The sequence below is a fragment of the Columba livia genome, chromosome Z (assembly GCF_036013475.1).
Source record: "Columba livia isolate bColLiv1 breed racing homer chromosome Z, bColLiv1.pat.W.v2, whole genome shotgun sequence".
Lineage (NCBI taxonomy): Eukaryota > Metazoa > Chordata > Aves > Columbiformes > Columbidae > Columba > Columba livia.
The window spans coordinates 67,507,104-67,524,258 of NC_088642.1; the positions used below are offsets into that span (position 1 = coordinate 67,507,104).

Here is a 17,155-nt window from a genome sequence, read left to right on the forward strand (position 1 = left end):
GATCCACATCTCTGTCCCAGGCATAGTTGCTGTCATCAGCTTCACTTATCTGCAATCATCGTGCTATCGAAATCACACTCTTGGAAGCATCTAGTAAAATGTACACAGTTCTGTTCAAAATAAGTTCTACAGTCAGACAGGTATCCAGATGGCTTACAAACACAGGCTTGAAAAGAGGAATTTTTCAGCCCATTTTTGCTTTACACAGCAGTTATGCTGACATCATGGACACTTCTGGCTTTGGAAGATTCGATGTTCTTAGCTTACTGACATCAGAAACACGGGAGTGACTGCCTCAGAGGGCTGAGCCAACCTCCACTCTGACATCTACTCACCTGGTTTGGGAGGTGGGTTTTGCCTCTGGCCCCTGCTCTCTCCTCCACTCTCCATTTGGAGAATGCAGCACCCTTCCCCAGATGTAAAGCCATGGAAAAAACAATACCTTTTATTATTATTTTAAACATCATGGATCAAACTGGCACAGATTTGTTAGGTCAGGACTACCTCCAGCAGGTTTCCTCACAACCATGCCCCTTTACACACTCACCAAACTGCATTTTGTACCTGTTTTTCAGCAGGCACACAGGAGAGTTATATGCTACAGATATTCACCTGGTGATGAGAACCAGGTAAGCAAACAGAGGCAGTAGCAACCTAAGCACGTGCATGAACTTGTTGTGAAGGTGAAGTGGTGTAATTGTTCTTCAGAACAGAATATCTAATGCTCATCTTCCTTATCCCTGGAGGACTTTCTCCCAACACTGGCAGACAACAAGGTGGGGAGGGAATATGTCATGGGCTGAAGAAGCCAGAGGGCATTGGTGGCTGTGGAGCTTTTGGTAGACAGCATACCACAACACAAGCTGCACTGCTGTACAGTTCCCAGAATTATTTCTAGCCTCTTCTGTCTGTTAAGCTAATGTCAAGAAGGTCCAGTACTGCAGAACAATAAAAGGAAAGAAATACATTCCAATTCCTGGCTCATGTTCTAGGCAATGCCAGTGGCCGAGAGACAGAGTTACTGGGGAGTAAGTGGTTTAAAGGAAGAAAATAGCTGTGTATGTGCCATGTGTGACATTGCAAACCGTCTGATCATGACATGATGTTTGAACCCATGTGTACAAAGATAAGTCACGACTTACAGATGATTGGTCTGTATGCATTAATACAAACACATATATATGCTGGCATGCATACACATGGCCATCAGGTACTCTTAGGAGGACTATGGAGCAAACTTCCCAGACAAGTAAAGGTGGGCTCTGCTGCTGTCACCTACTCTACTTATCTGTAGTCATCATGCTATTAGTACAATTCACTGTAAAGTAGTCTTAACACTTCCTCTCAACTGGAAACACCCATATCTTCAGGATAAGCAGGATATAGCATTTAAGTCAGTTCCAATTAACAAATCTAATCCAGCTGATAAATACAACTACTGATGCTTTTAATTTATTAGATACAATCGTCATGAACAGCTACATAAATAAAGATCACAGAAATTTAGACATACATGGAACAAGGCACTTGTCAAAGTGCAGTCATATATTGGGTTTTATGGGATGTACATCTTGTGAAGTAAGAGCAGACTGTCTAAAACTTTCAATATTCAGAAGAGAAACTCTATATCACCAGTTCATAGACCCTCAGCCATTTCAATTTGAAACTAACCTTTTTACAAATCAAAAGCTCCTTACTGCTGCTTTTAAATACTTTGTCTTTGATTCTTTTGTCCCTGAGCATCCACATTGATGGTGTGGGGCGTTGGTGTGACTCACGTGGTCAGGGTGATCTGGAAAAGAGGACAGCCACCATGGTAGCTGATGGTCATGAGCTGATGTCATCAATGCTGGCCCCCTTCTGCTGCACTCACCCCTGTAATCCTTGGGTTATCCATTTAGCTGTTTAGCACACCATGACCCATGGCCCTCTGGGCTTCATTTCCTCTGTTTTCTGGACAGATTCATCATTCTTGAGTTGCTGAGTTGATCAAAAAATGACCATTCACAGCACCCTCCTATTACTATGTCTTTGTCCTGCAGCTCTTTCCTAGGTGAGTTCACCCTGTGAAACTGGCTCGGAGGTGACTGCTGCTTTCATTATTGCCTTGGCCATCTTAACCATGCCATTACTGCACTTTTTGTCCTATGTTCTACAAATCACGTTAAATTAGCAGTGTGCCAAATGTCTTCATTACAATGCGTGTAAGCAATTTGATTGCGGTCTTATAAACATGCTAAGGCTTTATAGTTAGGCTGGGCCAGTGGTACATTAGGATATTAGTCTTTCACCACAAACAATACTAAACCTATTCGTTGTGTTTGCTTTGTGATAAAAGTGAAGTTATATTAAGGCCTCATGGTGGCTCAGTGGTCTCCTCTCCCTGACTTTGGACTGAGACTGCTACTGCCATTGGGTTTCCTCTTACAAATTCATACAAGGATTGTTCATTTGCTTTGGTTCTTTGTCTGTATCATTTGCAATTTACAATGTATTGCCTTGTGTGCTATGTTGCATAGCATGGACCATTTAAAGCGGGCTGAGTTTCTTCTTTCCTGAGTAAGTATTGACAACGAATCAGACACAGATCTAATCCTCCCACAGAATTTTGTAGTCTGTACTAGATTCTTTATCACAATGTGGTTTTGCCCCATTACATCTCACAACAAATCCTGAGAATTATTTTTGAGGTGTAAAGAAAAAAGAGGCCCCATCTTGTGACTTTTGAGGAAAAAATATTTCAAATTAATTTTGTTACAGAGTGTTATCCCAGTGATCTGATTTATAAAACACTCAAAGCTTCAGGAGATTTTCAAAACAGCCATAATATTTGCATACATAAATTTACCAGCCAAGGTTGGAAGCATTAAGAGATGACTAAGCAAGTTGCTTCTTCCCTAATGCATGCACAGTGCAGAGTTGGGCACGTGTCCAAGCCACTTATTTGTTCCTGTTGCTCTTACGCAGGCTAACAGCATATTTGCTATAAATTGCCATCAGTTGGGATTTGCTGAGTTTTGGCTAAGCAAGGCAAAACATCTACAACAGAGTCATGACTCATCAGCCTGGTTTTGTAATGAGAGTAGACAGATATTGAATGCTACAGGAAAGAGGGCTTGGGGTGAAGGACCTGCATCCCTGTCACCCCTTTAGGACACAGCCTGGTTGAATTCACCGGTGTTTATCTTCTCCCTCATCCTACCTGAACTCAGTTAGGTCCATGGGACTTCAAACTTGATTTCATCTACTTTTAGGTGGTGTTTTGTACACAGTTATTGATGTCCTCTAACAACAAAAAAGTAGCAGTTGACAAAGGAGAGGTGACTTTGTAGTGGGGTCCCTGTTTGTTTGACAATGAACTACCAGTTGCCAAACCATTTTACATGTGCATCACCATGTTTTTGCACTAACACAATGGGACTCAAACCACTGACATAAAGTGGTGAAAGGGTCTTTCTGACATTCTCTCAAGTACCGTGTTTCAGTAAGGAATGTCGTTACTTTTGTAAAGTGAGATAGAATTTTTCAAATGCCTTCATCCTTGGCCCACTTCTGCTGCTATGGGGATCAGTCCAATGTAAGAAGAAGCTGATTTCACAGCAAAGCAGCTAAATTAACTGACATATGAACCTCCCTGTCTCCTCAGGGAGACACAGTTGAAGTTTGACCATGGGTGGCCACCTGTGGTGCCTCCCACCTATTCGTTTTGTTCACTGACAATTACACTACAACGTGGACACCAAATCCTTAACCTAATTAACTCATCATTGAATGCTTGATACACAAGTAGCTGAATGGTATTCATCAAAGATACCAGGGTTTATTTTCATTTCAAGCATATTATACTGTTTAGAAGGGGGTTTTTTTCCAATTTTGCATTAATATATATTGTTTGAATTGTTTGATTCAGCACATAATTTTGAGTTATGCTTAAAGATCAATGTGGATTTAATACTTTTGCTGACTCAGTCACATAAAACAATCTGAAAAAGCAAGTAAAAAATAATTTGATTACCATGTTCGTTACCAGCCTTATTTCAAAATCCTTCACAAGTGCCAAATATTTCAGAAAAAAAAATAGCCAGTCTAATCTGAATCTCATAGGTGTTCATTACTTCAAAGATTTCATTAAAAGTTTTGGTTTTGCAGTGACTAAGCTTAAAGAAAACTAATGTAAGGCATATGTGTGCAATTTAAGCTGCACAAGAGGTCAACGAAGAAATTATTCAGCTTCTAATTTGAAGTAATAGCATTCTCATCCACTGCTTGTGATATCAAATCAAAGGAACTCCCAAATAGTAACACGGCATTACAAAATTAATAATGATGAATGTTTAGCAAATGTAGCAAGTTGAGCTCAGTGCCAAACAGTTGGGAAAGTGAAATATCTGGGGACTTTTCTCTTTTTTTGTGGAATAAAGAAGGTAATTCTTTGTTTTCTGCTTTGACATGGCAGATTCTTTGGATTCAAGCACTTCCAACCTACAGAAATTGAGGTTTGGAGAAGTCGATCCTGAGTGATTTTTCTAATTGGTCCTCTTGTGATAAGCATTTCTTGAACATTAGATATCTTCAGTTCAAAGGCAAAAGAGCATGATTCTTCTTTACACTTTCCTTTCTACAAGCACTCGATGGACTGTGTTCAAAAGGCTTCACATAATGTTGCTGCTTTTTGCCCACAGGAATGTAGTCTATTATTAAGAATGGTCTCTATCTCCATTATATATGCATGACACCAAATTATGTACTAAAGAATCAGACAGCTTGAAGCCTCTTTACCACAAGTCTTTACCATGGCATTTATACTGTATTTATCTGTCCAAAAACCTGCTTTAAGTTCTTCACACCACCTATTTCCCTTAATGCATCATTTAATTCTTTGCCTACGTGCGTTGAACGGCTGATGTCAGTAGTCTAATGATGCTTCATAAATGAATGGTAGTTATGTGGCATGTTTGTCTGAATAGATGGGAAATTATTTGTATTTATTGGGAGGATTTGGGGTTTGTGTCTGTTTGATAAACTGTCATCCTAGCATAAGGAATACAGGCATGTTATCATTACTAAGTAGTATTACGGTTAACTCTGAAATTCCCTTAAGGTCTGTTAATACTGAATGGTTGTATGTTTAATTTTACAAAGCCCCAAACATGTCTAACTTCCCTGTAACTATCCACCATCTAGGTATGAGTGTTAGGCACCCATTTACCTCTAAATATCTTAGATTTAGCCAGTGAGTAAGTTGTGAGCCAATTAACTGCTGAGGTTTTGTTCTGTGTTATAACCAGGCATTTTGTCCAACAATTGCCTTCAAATTTGCCTGGAATTTTGTCATCTTTCGTGTTTAAAGTGAGCCCTTCTCTAGAAGAGTTGCTCTAGTATAGCAAAATAAAAATGACTGAGTTTATTGGTCATATAATAAGAGAATCACTCAACATTTTTTCAAATTACCCTATAACAAATATCCTGACTAGAAAAAGCCTCATTTTTAAATGTGAAGCAAAGACATTATTCCTCGGATTATTTTCTTTTAGCCTGATGATCGTCTTCCTAGGTCTTGAGTGAAAGAAAAGAAAAACACTGCAACAACAAAATGCAATATATGAGTCAATTTCCTTTTAAGGAACAGTTTTCCTTAGAAGAGATCTTCTGCTCATGCACAAAGTAACATGTTGTTACGCACATTTATGAATAATAACAATTTCTTACATTTTACAGACTTTTATCAACAAATTCTAATGGATCAGCCACAGAAGCTACACATTCTGCTTAACGTAATATTGTGATATAGCAATACAACTGGCAGCTGACTGGAGAGACAGACAGCATATTTAAATGGAACTCCAAGTCCATTTCTTCAGCCTAGTCAGAAAAACTGTTATTTAATAACAAGAAGCATTTCCCAGATTAGAAAGCCAGTCAAATGTTGCAAGATAAGTTGGCTGAAAGCTTGCCAGGCAGTGAGTTATTTATTTAGATTCAATATGACCAAATATCAACACAGTATTAACACAGAATGATGAAGTTATCGGTAATTGTTCCCATGAACAATACAAGCTAAAACTTATTCCAGTATATAGTTTCTTGGTGAAAATTTGCTGCACATATGTATTTACCACTGCAATGGAAGTAGGGCAAGGTACAGTGACATCAAACAGTTATAAGAAGACTTGGGTTTTCCTAAGTTTCTTGGGCTTTTACTTTTTGTTTTGCTTTGGTTTGTTTTCCCCAGAAACCTCTAAATAAAGATGGAAGAATTCATCAAGCAAGTTGGGAAGACAGAATGAGATGGAAAAAGCAGAAGCCTAGAAACAAAGGAGAATGAGAATAATATAGGAATATATTATCTAAGCTTTGCAATGAAAGAGAAAGAAAAAAGTACAAAAAGGAATAAAACATGCTATTAAAAAAATAGAGAAGTAATGTCATAAATCTTCACACCTGTGCCCAAGGATAATTTTTTTCTTCAAGTGTCTCTCAGCCTGTGGTTTAAATCAGTAAGAAATGAGTTTTCCAGACTTTCCATTTCCTTTCATGTTGTCCAGTCATTACACCCTGCAGAGATGAAAAAGATTACCACTGTCAAGAAAGGCTAAAGAGAATTTGTATGGGAAGCACCTCTCTAAAACTGAACTTGACCGAACAGGTCCATCTGCTCAGAGCATTTATGCCAATTCTTAATGAGACCATGCACGTACTGCTCCTGACTTCAGCTTAATGTGGTTTATTTCAGTTGCACACTTATAAGTGAATTATTAAAATATGTCTTGGTACCCAGTTGCTTCTTTGACTGGAACGTAACTAACTAAAAAAATAAATATAGCCATCTGAGTAGCAGAAACACTGAAGCCTGGTTTCCAGTATATTTCAGAAGGATTTTCTCTTGGACAATAAAACGACAGGTTTTTAGCTTTTCATTTGAAAGAAGAGGCAGGAAGGAGACAATTATTTACTGGCTCTTTTCTGCCCAGACACATGTTTTCACGTATCTTAAAGGAATCAGTATCTTTGAGACTTCTCTCCCTCCTGGATTATACTGAGATTGGACAGTGATGTCAGAAGTTAACCGAAGGGGGTGAGAAAAGAGTGTGTAGGTACACACAGAGGCAGACTGGCCAAATATGTCAAATTCTCTCTAGGAAAATCCTCTAAAATAAGTATGTGAAGCTTAAGCATTATTTAAAATTTTTCTATCCTCATCTCCCTCCTTGTTCTTCTTTGTAGAGGAATGTCAAGGCTGAAAGCTATTAAGTGGCTATATTTGTCTACAAGGATCACAAGCTTCTTTCTTTTCCTCCCCTGTGTGTGGTGCAAAGACCCTTTCATGGGGAACCAGGATGCACTCTGCTTCCACAGGCCTTGTCATTTTCTGTTGTGGGCCAGGACATCAGCGTGCAAACAATGCAGAACATCAACTCATGTTAAGAATATTTTGTTTGCTTTCTTTACAGTTACCTACTGACTAATACAGACAACTAAATAGAAATTCCCCTGACAAGAATATCAGTTGAAAAATAAATCAGATAATCAAGACAAAGCATCTAGACAGAGTACCTGTGTATTCTAGTTTGTTGGTATTTTCTCTTGTATAGCCATTATTTTCTGTGTCTTAGATAAAAAGGTATCATCGCAATGCTAACTTCACTCAGAAGTCCAGGACACAGCTGTTACTAATACTGAAGTCATAGGAGCACTTACTGCTGCCTTTCAGATGGGCTTGAAGTTATTCTGCTCCCACTGAGTCAGAAGATCTTTGCCAAGACCTTTTCAAAGCCCCCAATTCTCTCCTGCCATTTTTTTGAACTAGCACCTTTCTCACAACAATAGTAGGCAGCACATTCAGACCATCAGTATGTACACCCACACAGGATAGCACTGTGTCCTTCCTGCTCACACATCGATTTATATTTATTTTGTTATTCTGCCAATCTTTCTTTATTTTCCCAGTCGACTTTCTGCAGTTCAAATGAGTCATGGGATCATGCGATCTGTTGTAGTGGAAGCAGTTTTCCTACACACTGGTTGAAAATGGTTTTCTTAGAGCCCCACCAAAGGCAGTGACTTTAAGTACTTTCTAAATAGGGTGTTAAGGATTACTTCTTTAGATGTTTCCTTATCTAGCAGCTGAAGTACCCCAGCTCTATAATGCACCCTCCAGCAATATTTTCGTCTTTTAGCTTCTACCTAAATTCATAAAATGTGGTATGTCCTGTTTCAGGACTGCCAAGAAATGCTCATCAACCATGTGGTCCTTCCTTAATTTTGCACAAATCCCAATCACAGGCCCTTTAGAACGTCCTTACAGGGGTCTACATAGTATCTGTGCAGTGCACTTTTTCCTCTAGTCCCCTGCTTTTTCCTTATGGCAGAACAACTAACACATGAAACTTCTTTATGGCTGCAAGGTTTTACACTGCTGACAGCTTTTGACAGTTTTCTAAAGCTTATTCAAACTGAAAGTATTTTGATAATGCATTATAGTAACAAGACAAATCAGTTACCTCAGCATAACCCTTCCCCCTTCTTCCTCCAAGGATTTATATTAATTGCTTAGAAAAATATGATCTTGTTAAATAAATATACTCTTCTTAAATCAGAAAACAGGAGAAAATACATTTTCAGAAGATATCCTTTTATTCACAGACAAAATTTCAGCTTCTGAAAACTCCTTCTGTCACCTGAGCATGTGATGGAGATTCCCTGTCACAATCAATTATTTATTTTCCTTGTGTCTGAGTCTGGACAAGAATCAGATGCCTGGGCAGTGATGTCTCAGGATGCACCTCTGTGTTCACTTGAGACCCAGAGAATTCTCCTGGAAAAGGCTTTTTTGGGGAAATTCTTTCTCTTCTCTTTGCAGACATGAACAACGCAGAACTCGCGACGATTGCACTGCCCTCCTGCTCAGGTTTCCCAAATGACTCAGCCTGTAGCAGGGACAACACAGAAGTTACTCTGCAAGCTCTGGGTGATGTCTCTCTTGGCATCTGGAATACTCTGATCTCATTATGAGTTGTGCAGCTCTCCCCATCAATTGATCACCTACATAGAGACCCGAGCACCAGCTGAGATCTTAAGTACTCCAACACCCTGACCTCTATCTTTACCAAGACTTCAACCTATCATCTGTAAGTAATTTTCCCATCTCATTTGTGTGTTTTTAGGAGAAATACATTTACAATATTGCATGTTTCTCTACTACAATAAGATGAATGCCATACACATAATGGATACCAGCAGACATAAAGTCTTTGTTCAAAGCATTGTCATTTTACTAAGCTGCATAGTAATATGTCCTTCAATTTAAGGATTTTATTTTACTCCTCTTACTACATTGTGTTAGACACCCTGTAATGAAACCAACTAAAGTATTAGGTATAAACTTTCAAATACCTCTTTAGCTTCACTCCAAATATTTTACAATAGTTACTGAATTAAACTTTTTAAAGTCACCATCTTCTTAGCTCAAGCTTCTTTCATTACTTTGGAAGATGGCAAGATGGCAACAAGACATATAAAACTTCTCTTTTTCAGGTAACATACATGGACCTAATATTTAATTGCTGTTTAAAACTTATGAACTAGAAAGTGGCATATACATCAAGGCTTAACTAGTGTTGTTGCACAGGCTCCGTTAGCAAAGAAGCTGCTGATACAAGGAAAAGGAATTATTCCACTGCTAGAATTAAATCACATTGCTGAAGCACGTAAGCTGTACCTGCAATGGACTCACAGTGAAGAGCAGTATGAGCTTGATTTGGCACGTGTAGCCAGATGTAAGCCAGAAGGACCAGCTTAGAATGAAGCATTAAATGCGCACATGCCCATTCACCTCTGCCAGGGACCTACCAGACCAGGGGTTTAACTGCAGAGAAATGGGACTGCAAGCCCACTTAATGGGAGCAGGCAGAGGCACGAAGGAGGTGAAGCTCTGGCCCCACTCCCGTTACTCACCGTCCACAGCAGGACTGCGCGGGATGGGCATGTACCAGCTTCAGGATGCGCCGGGCCAGCAGTGAGAACCTGCCCGCCCGCGGCCAGGAGGAAGCGGGGAGGCAATCTGCGTCAGAGCCTCTGAGTCACACTGCTGCCGGGACAGGCCCCTGCGGCACAGCTCACATTCACCCGGACATAACTCTTAGTCATCAAAGTCATACAGGAGTGATGCCTGAGCAGAGCCAAGGAAGGCACCTGAAGTGAAGAAGCAGTCAGAGTGGATTCTTGGCTAAACAAAATGTGGCTGGGGTTCGAAAAACTACACTTCAACATAAACCAGAGGAAAATTTATGCCAGTCTTTTTCATTCTTCCTTTTTTTATATTTGTGTGATGGATGTAGAGGTAAGTTAATGTGCTTTGTTAAAAAAAATGCTGGAAGTAGAAGCATGTGGTAGGTAAGCAAGTTCCAGCAGAGCCGCAAGAAGAGGTACCTTGTACTATAGCTACCTAGATCAATTGTATAAGCACTTCTATGCACAGGTGATACAGATGCACTCATGTACTTCATACACAAAAACTAACTGGTATGGGGGCAGTATTAGGGAGACGCACACACTTCTAATTCTAGCAGACCAGTGCAGATGTTAATTCATACAATGTTCATCTTTTGTAATCATTTCCTACATGATCTGAGGTTGTCTTTCTTCTGTGGCCTCATTGAAGATAATGGGGACTTTTGAGGACATATAATGCTTAATTGCAGTATGGATTTTATTTTCTGAAGTAACTTGTGCCAGTAATGTCAAATGTCAAGGTCCTGGACCTGACTATCTTATCTTGTAGTAGTTTATATACCTGATCTCATACAATGTGCGTTTCTTTGCATGAAAGCTTTCTAAAATACTGCATCAGTAAATTATCTGTAAGCTGAAAAATTCTCCTCCCCTCACCTGCATTTGGCAGAGTTCCTCTTTCTGTGTACTGTGCAATCTTTACCTCATTAAGGCTATTTAGTGCTCAAGGAACACATCACAGCTTTGAAACTGATGTGGTTGGCTTCTTGATGGTTCCTCCTCGAGAAAAAGGGAAGGGATTTTCTGGTGCTTTTGCGTTACTAAAATGGTCCCTTGAAGATACTTCCACTTATTGCAAATGTTGGAAAAGCCAACTGTTCATTTAGCAAATGAATGGACCAAGGTAAAGTGTTACAGTTCCATAGCAGCGTCAATGTAAAGAGAGACATCTTCACTTTAGCTGTTGATAAGGGTTGCTTGAACTTTATCAGTTAGCCTTTTTGCTGGCATGCTTTTGAGAGTTCACAGACCTTTCTGCTCCACAAGAGAGCTGTAGAAGCACTAAACTCTAGGTGGTGGATTGTAATAAACAGTTGGAAACTTAGGCTTCCAAATATTCCCGAACATGACGTTTGGATGCTTCCATGCAGTAGTCTTGCAGTTTATACTTAAAATATATTAGTCTGCACACCAAACACAGACATTCATTTTTCTCTGAAGTCAGCTGAAATCTTAAATTACTACTTTGGGGACAGGATCCAACAAATTGTTTCCAGTTTACAGGAGAAAACATAAAATTTACATGGAATTTGCAAGAGAAAGATATTTTCATGGTATGATCATATGGTAAATATAGGCTTCCTCTTTGGGTCAGCTCTTGGCTGATACAGAAGGACACAGAGGACACTCTTCCTTGAACTCCAGCATTATTGAAATTTATTTTGTGAATCTGTAGGACAGAAATAACAAAGTCTACAAGCAGTACAGTGCAATGGGAGCTCTGGACACCAAGTCCTGCACGAACAAATGCAGAAGGTAAATTTGACATGACTGAGCCTTTATTTTCCCCTCTTTTCAATCCCACTGTTGTTTCTTTGAAGTAACATTAGCTAAAGCAACTCAAAGCTCAGCTACGTGTACACAGCACTTTTATTTCTTTACAGTAACTTTTGTTGTAACAAAAAAATAATAAGACCTTTTACCTTGACACAGTGCTTTTCATCTTCAAAGCACTTTCACAAAAACAACCTAGCTAATCTGAGCACCCCTTTAAACATAGTTAAGGTTGATTATCATTAGGATCATGACATTACAGGAGGGACAGAATTTAAATTACTTCAATACACAAAAGTATCTGATGTCAGAAAAGGGATTAAAACTCAAGGGTCACTATGTCCTAATTATCTGACCACATTAAACTCTCTTATCCCAACCCTGATTTACACCGTGAAGAATTAACATCTTACACATAGACTGTTTTCTATATTTAACTAAATAATATACTCTTTGTGTAATTAAGGTGCTTCTTATACAAGCCAGAACATTTCAGTTCATTTGGCCAAAATTTCAGAACTCTGCCAGGCACATAATCAAAACTGTTAGATAGCTGTGGGGACCCTGAATTTTCTGACCTTCCCATCAGTACTTCTAAGGACAGGGTCTTCACCTACTGACTACATAAGGACTCTTCACAAAGAGTGTCTTGACACATAAAAAAATTACACTTTACACTCAAGTTTGAAGAGCTTTAATCTGGTGCATAAATTATTTATTTCCATTTTAAGGTTCTTTTGTATTTTTGAGTAGTGCAAGGTGTAAATGAAACTTAGTTCTTGTGCATTATTTAACTTACACCAAGGACACACTGCCCATAAGACACCTGAAATACTAAGAAATCAAAGCAGGAGAACTCCAAGTCACTGTGCATTTATTTTATTTTCAAAATAATGAAATGAAACTCCACTAAATGACTCCTTTTTATTCAGGTAAATGGATCTACATTCCACTCTTTAGAATACGAAGTACAAAGTGACCATCTGGGAAAACACAAAGGTACCATTTTATTTCAAGGTTTTCTATAATGTCATAAATGGGATTGTGAATTGAAATTGCAGCCTCTCTAGTAATTGTGTAACTTGTGTCTTTTTAATAGTGTACAAAGTGAAAATGTGAAAATCCATGTTCAGGAAGTTTTCCTGAATATTATGGTGGTGGTTTTGGTGGGGTGGTGGTTGATTGCCTGCTTCCAATTACAAATGGCTGCTATAGAAAGCTGACTGCTCACAATGATAGATGCCTTGTTAAGAATTTCTAGATTACAGTTTCCTGTTGAACAGTCACTAAACCAGATTCCATCTCTCAGACCTATAACAGGATTTTAATTTTGAGCTACTCAAAATTGAGTTACCAAAAGCATATTGTCTACATAAATGAAATAATTTTAAAATGTGTATCTAACTAAGCATTATTTCTTACTTGTTACTGAATAGTTTAAATGGTTTAAATGGTTTAAATCCATGTATGGCTTGACCTAACTTATACGTCGGTGGGAGTAATCAGAATTCACTAGCTGTTGATGTACAATGAGCTCACTCAAGTGCAAAATTTCATATTGATACAGGTTTTCCTTACTATTTAGCTGCTAAATTGAAATTAGCATGGTATTAAATTTCAAAAGGTATTTAGTTTGTCTGCAAGAATACAACTTCTCAGATCTTTTTTCTGATTCTGAATATAAACTGTCCCCCCACTGTCTGAAATGTGCCAAAACAGTGGCTCAGACTAAACTTCAGAAACTGCATCTAATGAAGCTTCTTTTGAGCTTCCAGCTCAACATTTCTTGAGGTATCTATGTCATTAACAATTCACTACAAACAGGCTTTTCTGCTTGCTGTGTTCAGATTTATCCTGGACATACATAGAGCTTTATATAGAGTAATACTCCTACAAAATACATACAGTATAGAAAGTCCACAAGCATGAAGCTGGAAAGCTGGCTCCTCTCTGGGCAGCTACAGTTTCAAACTCCCACAGGAACAGCCAGCACAGGTTTTAAGTGGGAGTAAGAAAGGACTCTTTTAACTCCTGGCCACTGAGAGTTCAAATACCGAATATTTTCAATGAGCTCTCATATTAAAAACGAAGCAAAAAGTAGAACCAGAAAAGCAAACAGATTACACATGATTGTGGTAAAAGATGAATACTGCAACAGAACTGTCACAGCTTTTTATAAGCAATTCAATGGAGGAAAATCATAGTAGAATTAAACAGAGGGAATTGGCAAAAATTATTTACTCAAAGATTCTATGCACTGGAAGTGGAACATGCACCTTCAACAGAAAGGTCAACCTAGAATGAGAAAATAAGGTAAATTTCAGCCTTCATCTGGTATTACGACTACACTGCACCACACTGGAGAAGTTAACACGTAACTTCACCCCTGTCCTTCTTTCTCCTTTTATTAAACCATGGTTTTCCAAAATGCATGTGTCATCAGTACAGTCTCACATTTTGAACTGCAGCAAGAAGTCTTCAGTCCCTGTTACAAACATCCCAGCTTTGCATGAAGATTTCTCACATGCACTGAAGACAAGAGGACAAAGTGTTTAAAACTGCACAGAGAGCAAATGCCAGCTGAAACACAAGTTGCACATTAGCTGCTACTGCCTTGTTAGGAATATCCTTTTTCTGGTATAGAATGAACTGCCGCACAGATCTCAGCAGATTTCTCAGCTGCAACAAAATGTAGCACATGCGTTCAGTGAGGAATCGGAGTCTGCATTTACTAGCAGGTATTTGACATTTTTAACAGAGAGAGGTAGCACCAAGTGGCACGTGAGAATGGCATGTCTGCATGGCTGAGGTCTCTCCGACACATAAAGTTGCTTTAAAGAAAAGCTACTACAAATATTTTTTAAAATAAGTAGTTCCAATTAACTAAATACTGGCTATTTTTGAAAGCTCTACAGCTGATATTAATATCTATAGTAATAAATCATAAATATATCAAAACTATTCATGTTTCTCAACATGTTAGATGTTATTATGTTAAAACAAGTGTTCTAATTAAATGTATGGGATGTGGCAACAAGAAAAATATCATTAAGAGGAAAACTGTAATTATTAACACATGATGATAAAACGTTTACCTTTTCATATCACTTAAAGCTGTATTTAGTTTGGGGAGCTAAATATATGCACTTTCTATATATGTGTACTTCAAAAAGAAAATGAACTCTTCTTTTTTTTTTTCTAAAACATGCTCCAGTTTGTTCTTAGAATAATTTTTGAATATTGAAAGGAACACATGTAATTTAAACCACATTAAAACTCTTCTTGTTAGATACAAATACTATAAATTGGAAACTTTCACATAGGTTAGAGCTGGAATTTTTGTCTCGTTTTGCCATTTCTTGCAATTCAGGACTAAGCACTTTCTGCTTCATGTCACTATTTTATAGGGTGATCCAGGGATTCTGCCGTGTTTAGTTCCACCCTCTGTTGAAAAACTGACGAATTCTGGGGCATGTTAAGTAAACCACAGCGTCTCCACAAATACAGTAGGTGGTCCGGCTGAAATATGGACCATTTGAAAGTTACTTTTCAGAGAAACCAAGCCAATACTTGGCACTAGCACATGCTTACACGTTTAAGTAGGCAAATTACTTGTATTATACCACAACATTTGTGGAATACTTTTTTCCGGAACTGCAACGTGACTAAGAAAATGACTTACACGCCACCAGCTGCAGCATCACTGTGCTGCACACGGCCAGCGAAGAGTCCTGGAAAGTCACATGTAAACATGCAGATCAGAAGTATTAAAAATAAAGCAGGATGGGTACCCTGGCTGCGATTTCAAAAGGTATTTAAACACAGCAGCATTCTCATTGATTTAACAAAAGTATTTCCAAGACGAAAGGTTTTGAAAAAGTATCAAAACCTTCAATGGGGATACAGTTCAAGGATGTAAAAACATTTCAGGGCTTACGGACCAGACGACAGGGATGTTCCAAAATCATGCTGGAGATGTTCTGATGAAGCCACTGGTGACGTGCAGGAACAGCATATTAACAGAAATACTCAGAAATAAGGGGGTGGCAATATCCACTTCGGGAGAGGAGGTATCCTGTGGGGGAGAAAAAAAGAAGTGGGGAAAAAAAAAAAGCAGTTATGCTGTATGCTGTGACACAAAATCGCGATAAACCAGGTTCCATTCCAAGAAGCCGTTCGGCATCGTGTGTTTCTAACCGCTTCCTGAAGAACCCCAGCCGTGTGACAAAACAGCTGCCACCGGGCTCGCACCCGCACACCGGTCTCTCAGGCCCGGGGAGCGGAGTCCTCGGGCACCCCGGCCTCTCCCACCGGGACCGCAGGGCTGCCGCGCTGCCGGGCCCGCCCTGCGCGTCCTCGGGCCGGTCTCGGCGGAGAGACCCGCTCAGCGCGGGCGGGCGCTGCCCCCTAGCGAGCGGCGCCAGACGAGGCCCGGCCGGGCCCCGCTCTGCGGTGCCGGCGCGCGGGAGCGGGGCGGGGCCGGGCGACACGCGGCACCAGTGGGCTGGCCGAGTGCCACTTCCTCCAGCCAACATGGCCGCCGCCGCCGTGAAGGTAAGTGCGGGCGCGCGCCGCCAAGGGTTGGGAAGGAGGCGGCGGTAGCGGCGGGAGGCGGCACCCACCACCGCCAACCTCAATCCGTTCCCTGCCTGTCGCCTCCTCCCGTCCCGGGCCGCCTGCGGGCGGGCGTGCGGAGCGGGAGCGGGGTGTGCGGGCCACGCCGCTGCTTCCCGTTCCCTTCCCGCCTCGCCTCGGCCCCGCCCTCCCGCCGGGAGCTGCCCCGGGAGTTTGGCGGGAGTTCGGCGGCCCTCAGCGGTGCCAGGCGGGAGAGGGGCAACATGGCGGGCTGCGCCGGACCGAGTGTTCCCCCCGGACGCCGCCTCACCCGCTCGGGGTCTCTCTCCCGCCCGGCGGGCACCACTGTTGCACACTTCTTACGTTACTATCAAGGCGAAAAATTATTCGTCCTAAAATTTATGTAATTTTCAGGATTTTCATGAACAATCATAATCTGAATGTTTGTGATAAATAAGCAACATGAGTAACACGGGAATAGACCCATTGATACTAGTGCAAACAATTTACTATCAATTTACATATGTATAGATTTATACAGCCCGAAGATTACATTCAGCCGTTTGGAGGCCACCGCGAGGCTGATGTGGCCCCCGGCGAAAATCAGTTTGACTCCACTGATCTAGGTCTTGCCTAAGGCTTGAGTATATTCGGGGTTGCGGTTAGTGGATTTTTACTGGTATTTCCCCTTGCACTACTCCTCGTGCTCCACGCGGGGGCAGCAAAAGGAAATGCGAGATCTGTTAAAACTACGTCAGTGTATCAGCGCTTACAGCATCTCTTACGGAAACCTTTC

At 40.4% G+C, this 17,155-nt stretch overlaps 1 protein-coding gene and 1 long non-coding RNA gene across 5 annotated transcripts in view; one reads left to right on the top strand and one right to left on the bottom strand.

The window, feature by feature from the left end:
- Positions 1-8,611: 8,611 nt before the first annotated feature.
- LOC110364754 (uncharacterized) lies at positions 8,612-16,151 on the bottom strand. 3 transcript variants are annotated; one of them, XR_010469012.1, is made up of 3 exons: positions 15,982-16,151; positions 9,955-15,859; positions 8,612-8,927 (listed from the first exon to the last, which is right to left on the bottom strand). It is a non-coding gene; the product is annotated as an uncharacterized LOC110364754 (long non-coding RNA). The 3 variants fall into 3 exon arrangements; XR_002423736.2 differs by lacking the exon at positions 8,612-8,927 and having other exon boundaries at positions 11,645-14,463; positions 15,726-15,859; XR_010469013.1 differs by lacking the exon at positions 8,612-8,927 and having other exon boundaries at positions 11,645-15,303; positions 15,726-15,859.
- Positions 15,368-17,155, top strand: part of MTAP (methylthioadenosine phosphorylase) — a 32,006-nt gene continuing 30,218 nt past the window's right edge. Inside the window, exon 1 of one of the 2 annotated variants that reach the window (XM_065046259.1) lies at positions 15,368-15,595. In XM_065046259.1, coding sequence (XP_064902331.1) covers positions 15,368-15,595 — 228 coding nt within the window. Of the gene's footprint in view, positions 15,596-15,853; positions 16,339-17,155 lie in introns of those variants that run through there. The other variant, XM_065046258.1, reaches the window with a different exon arrangement.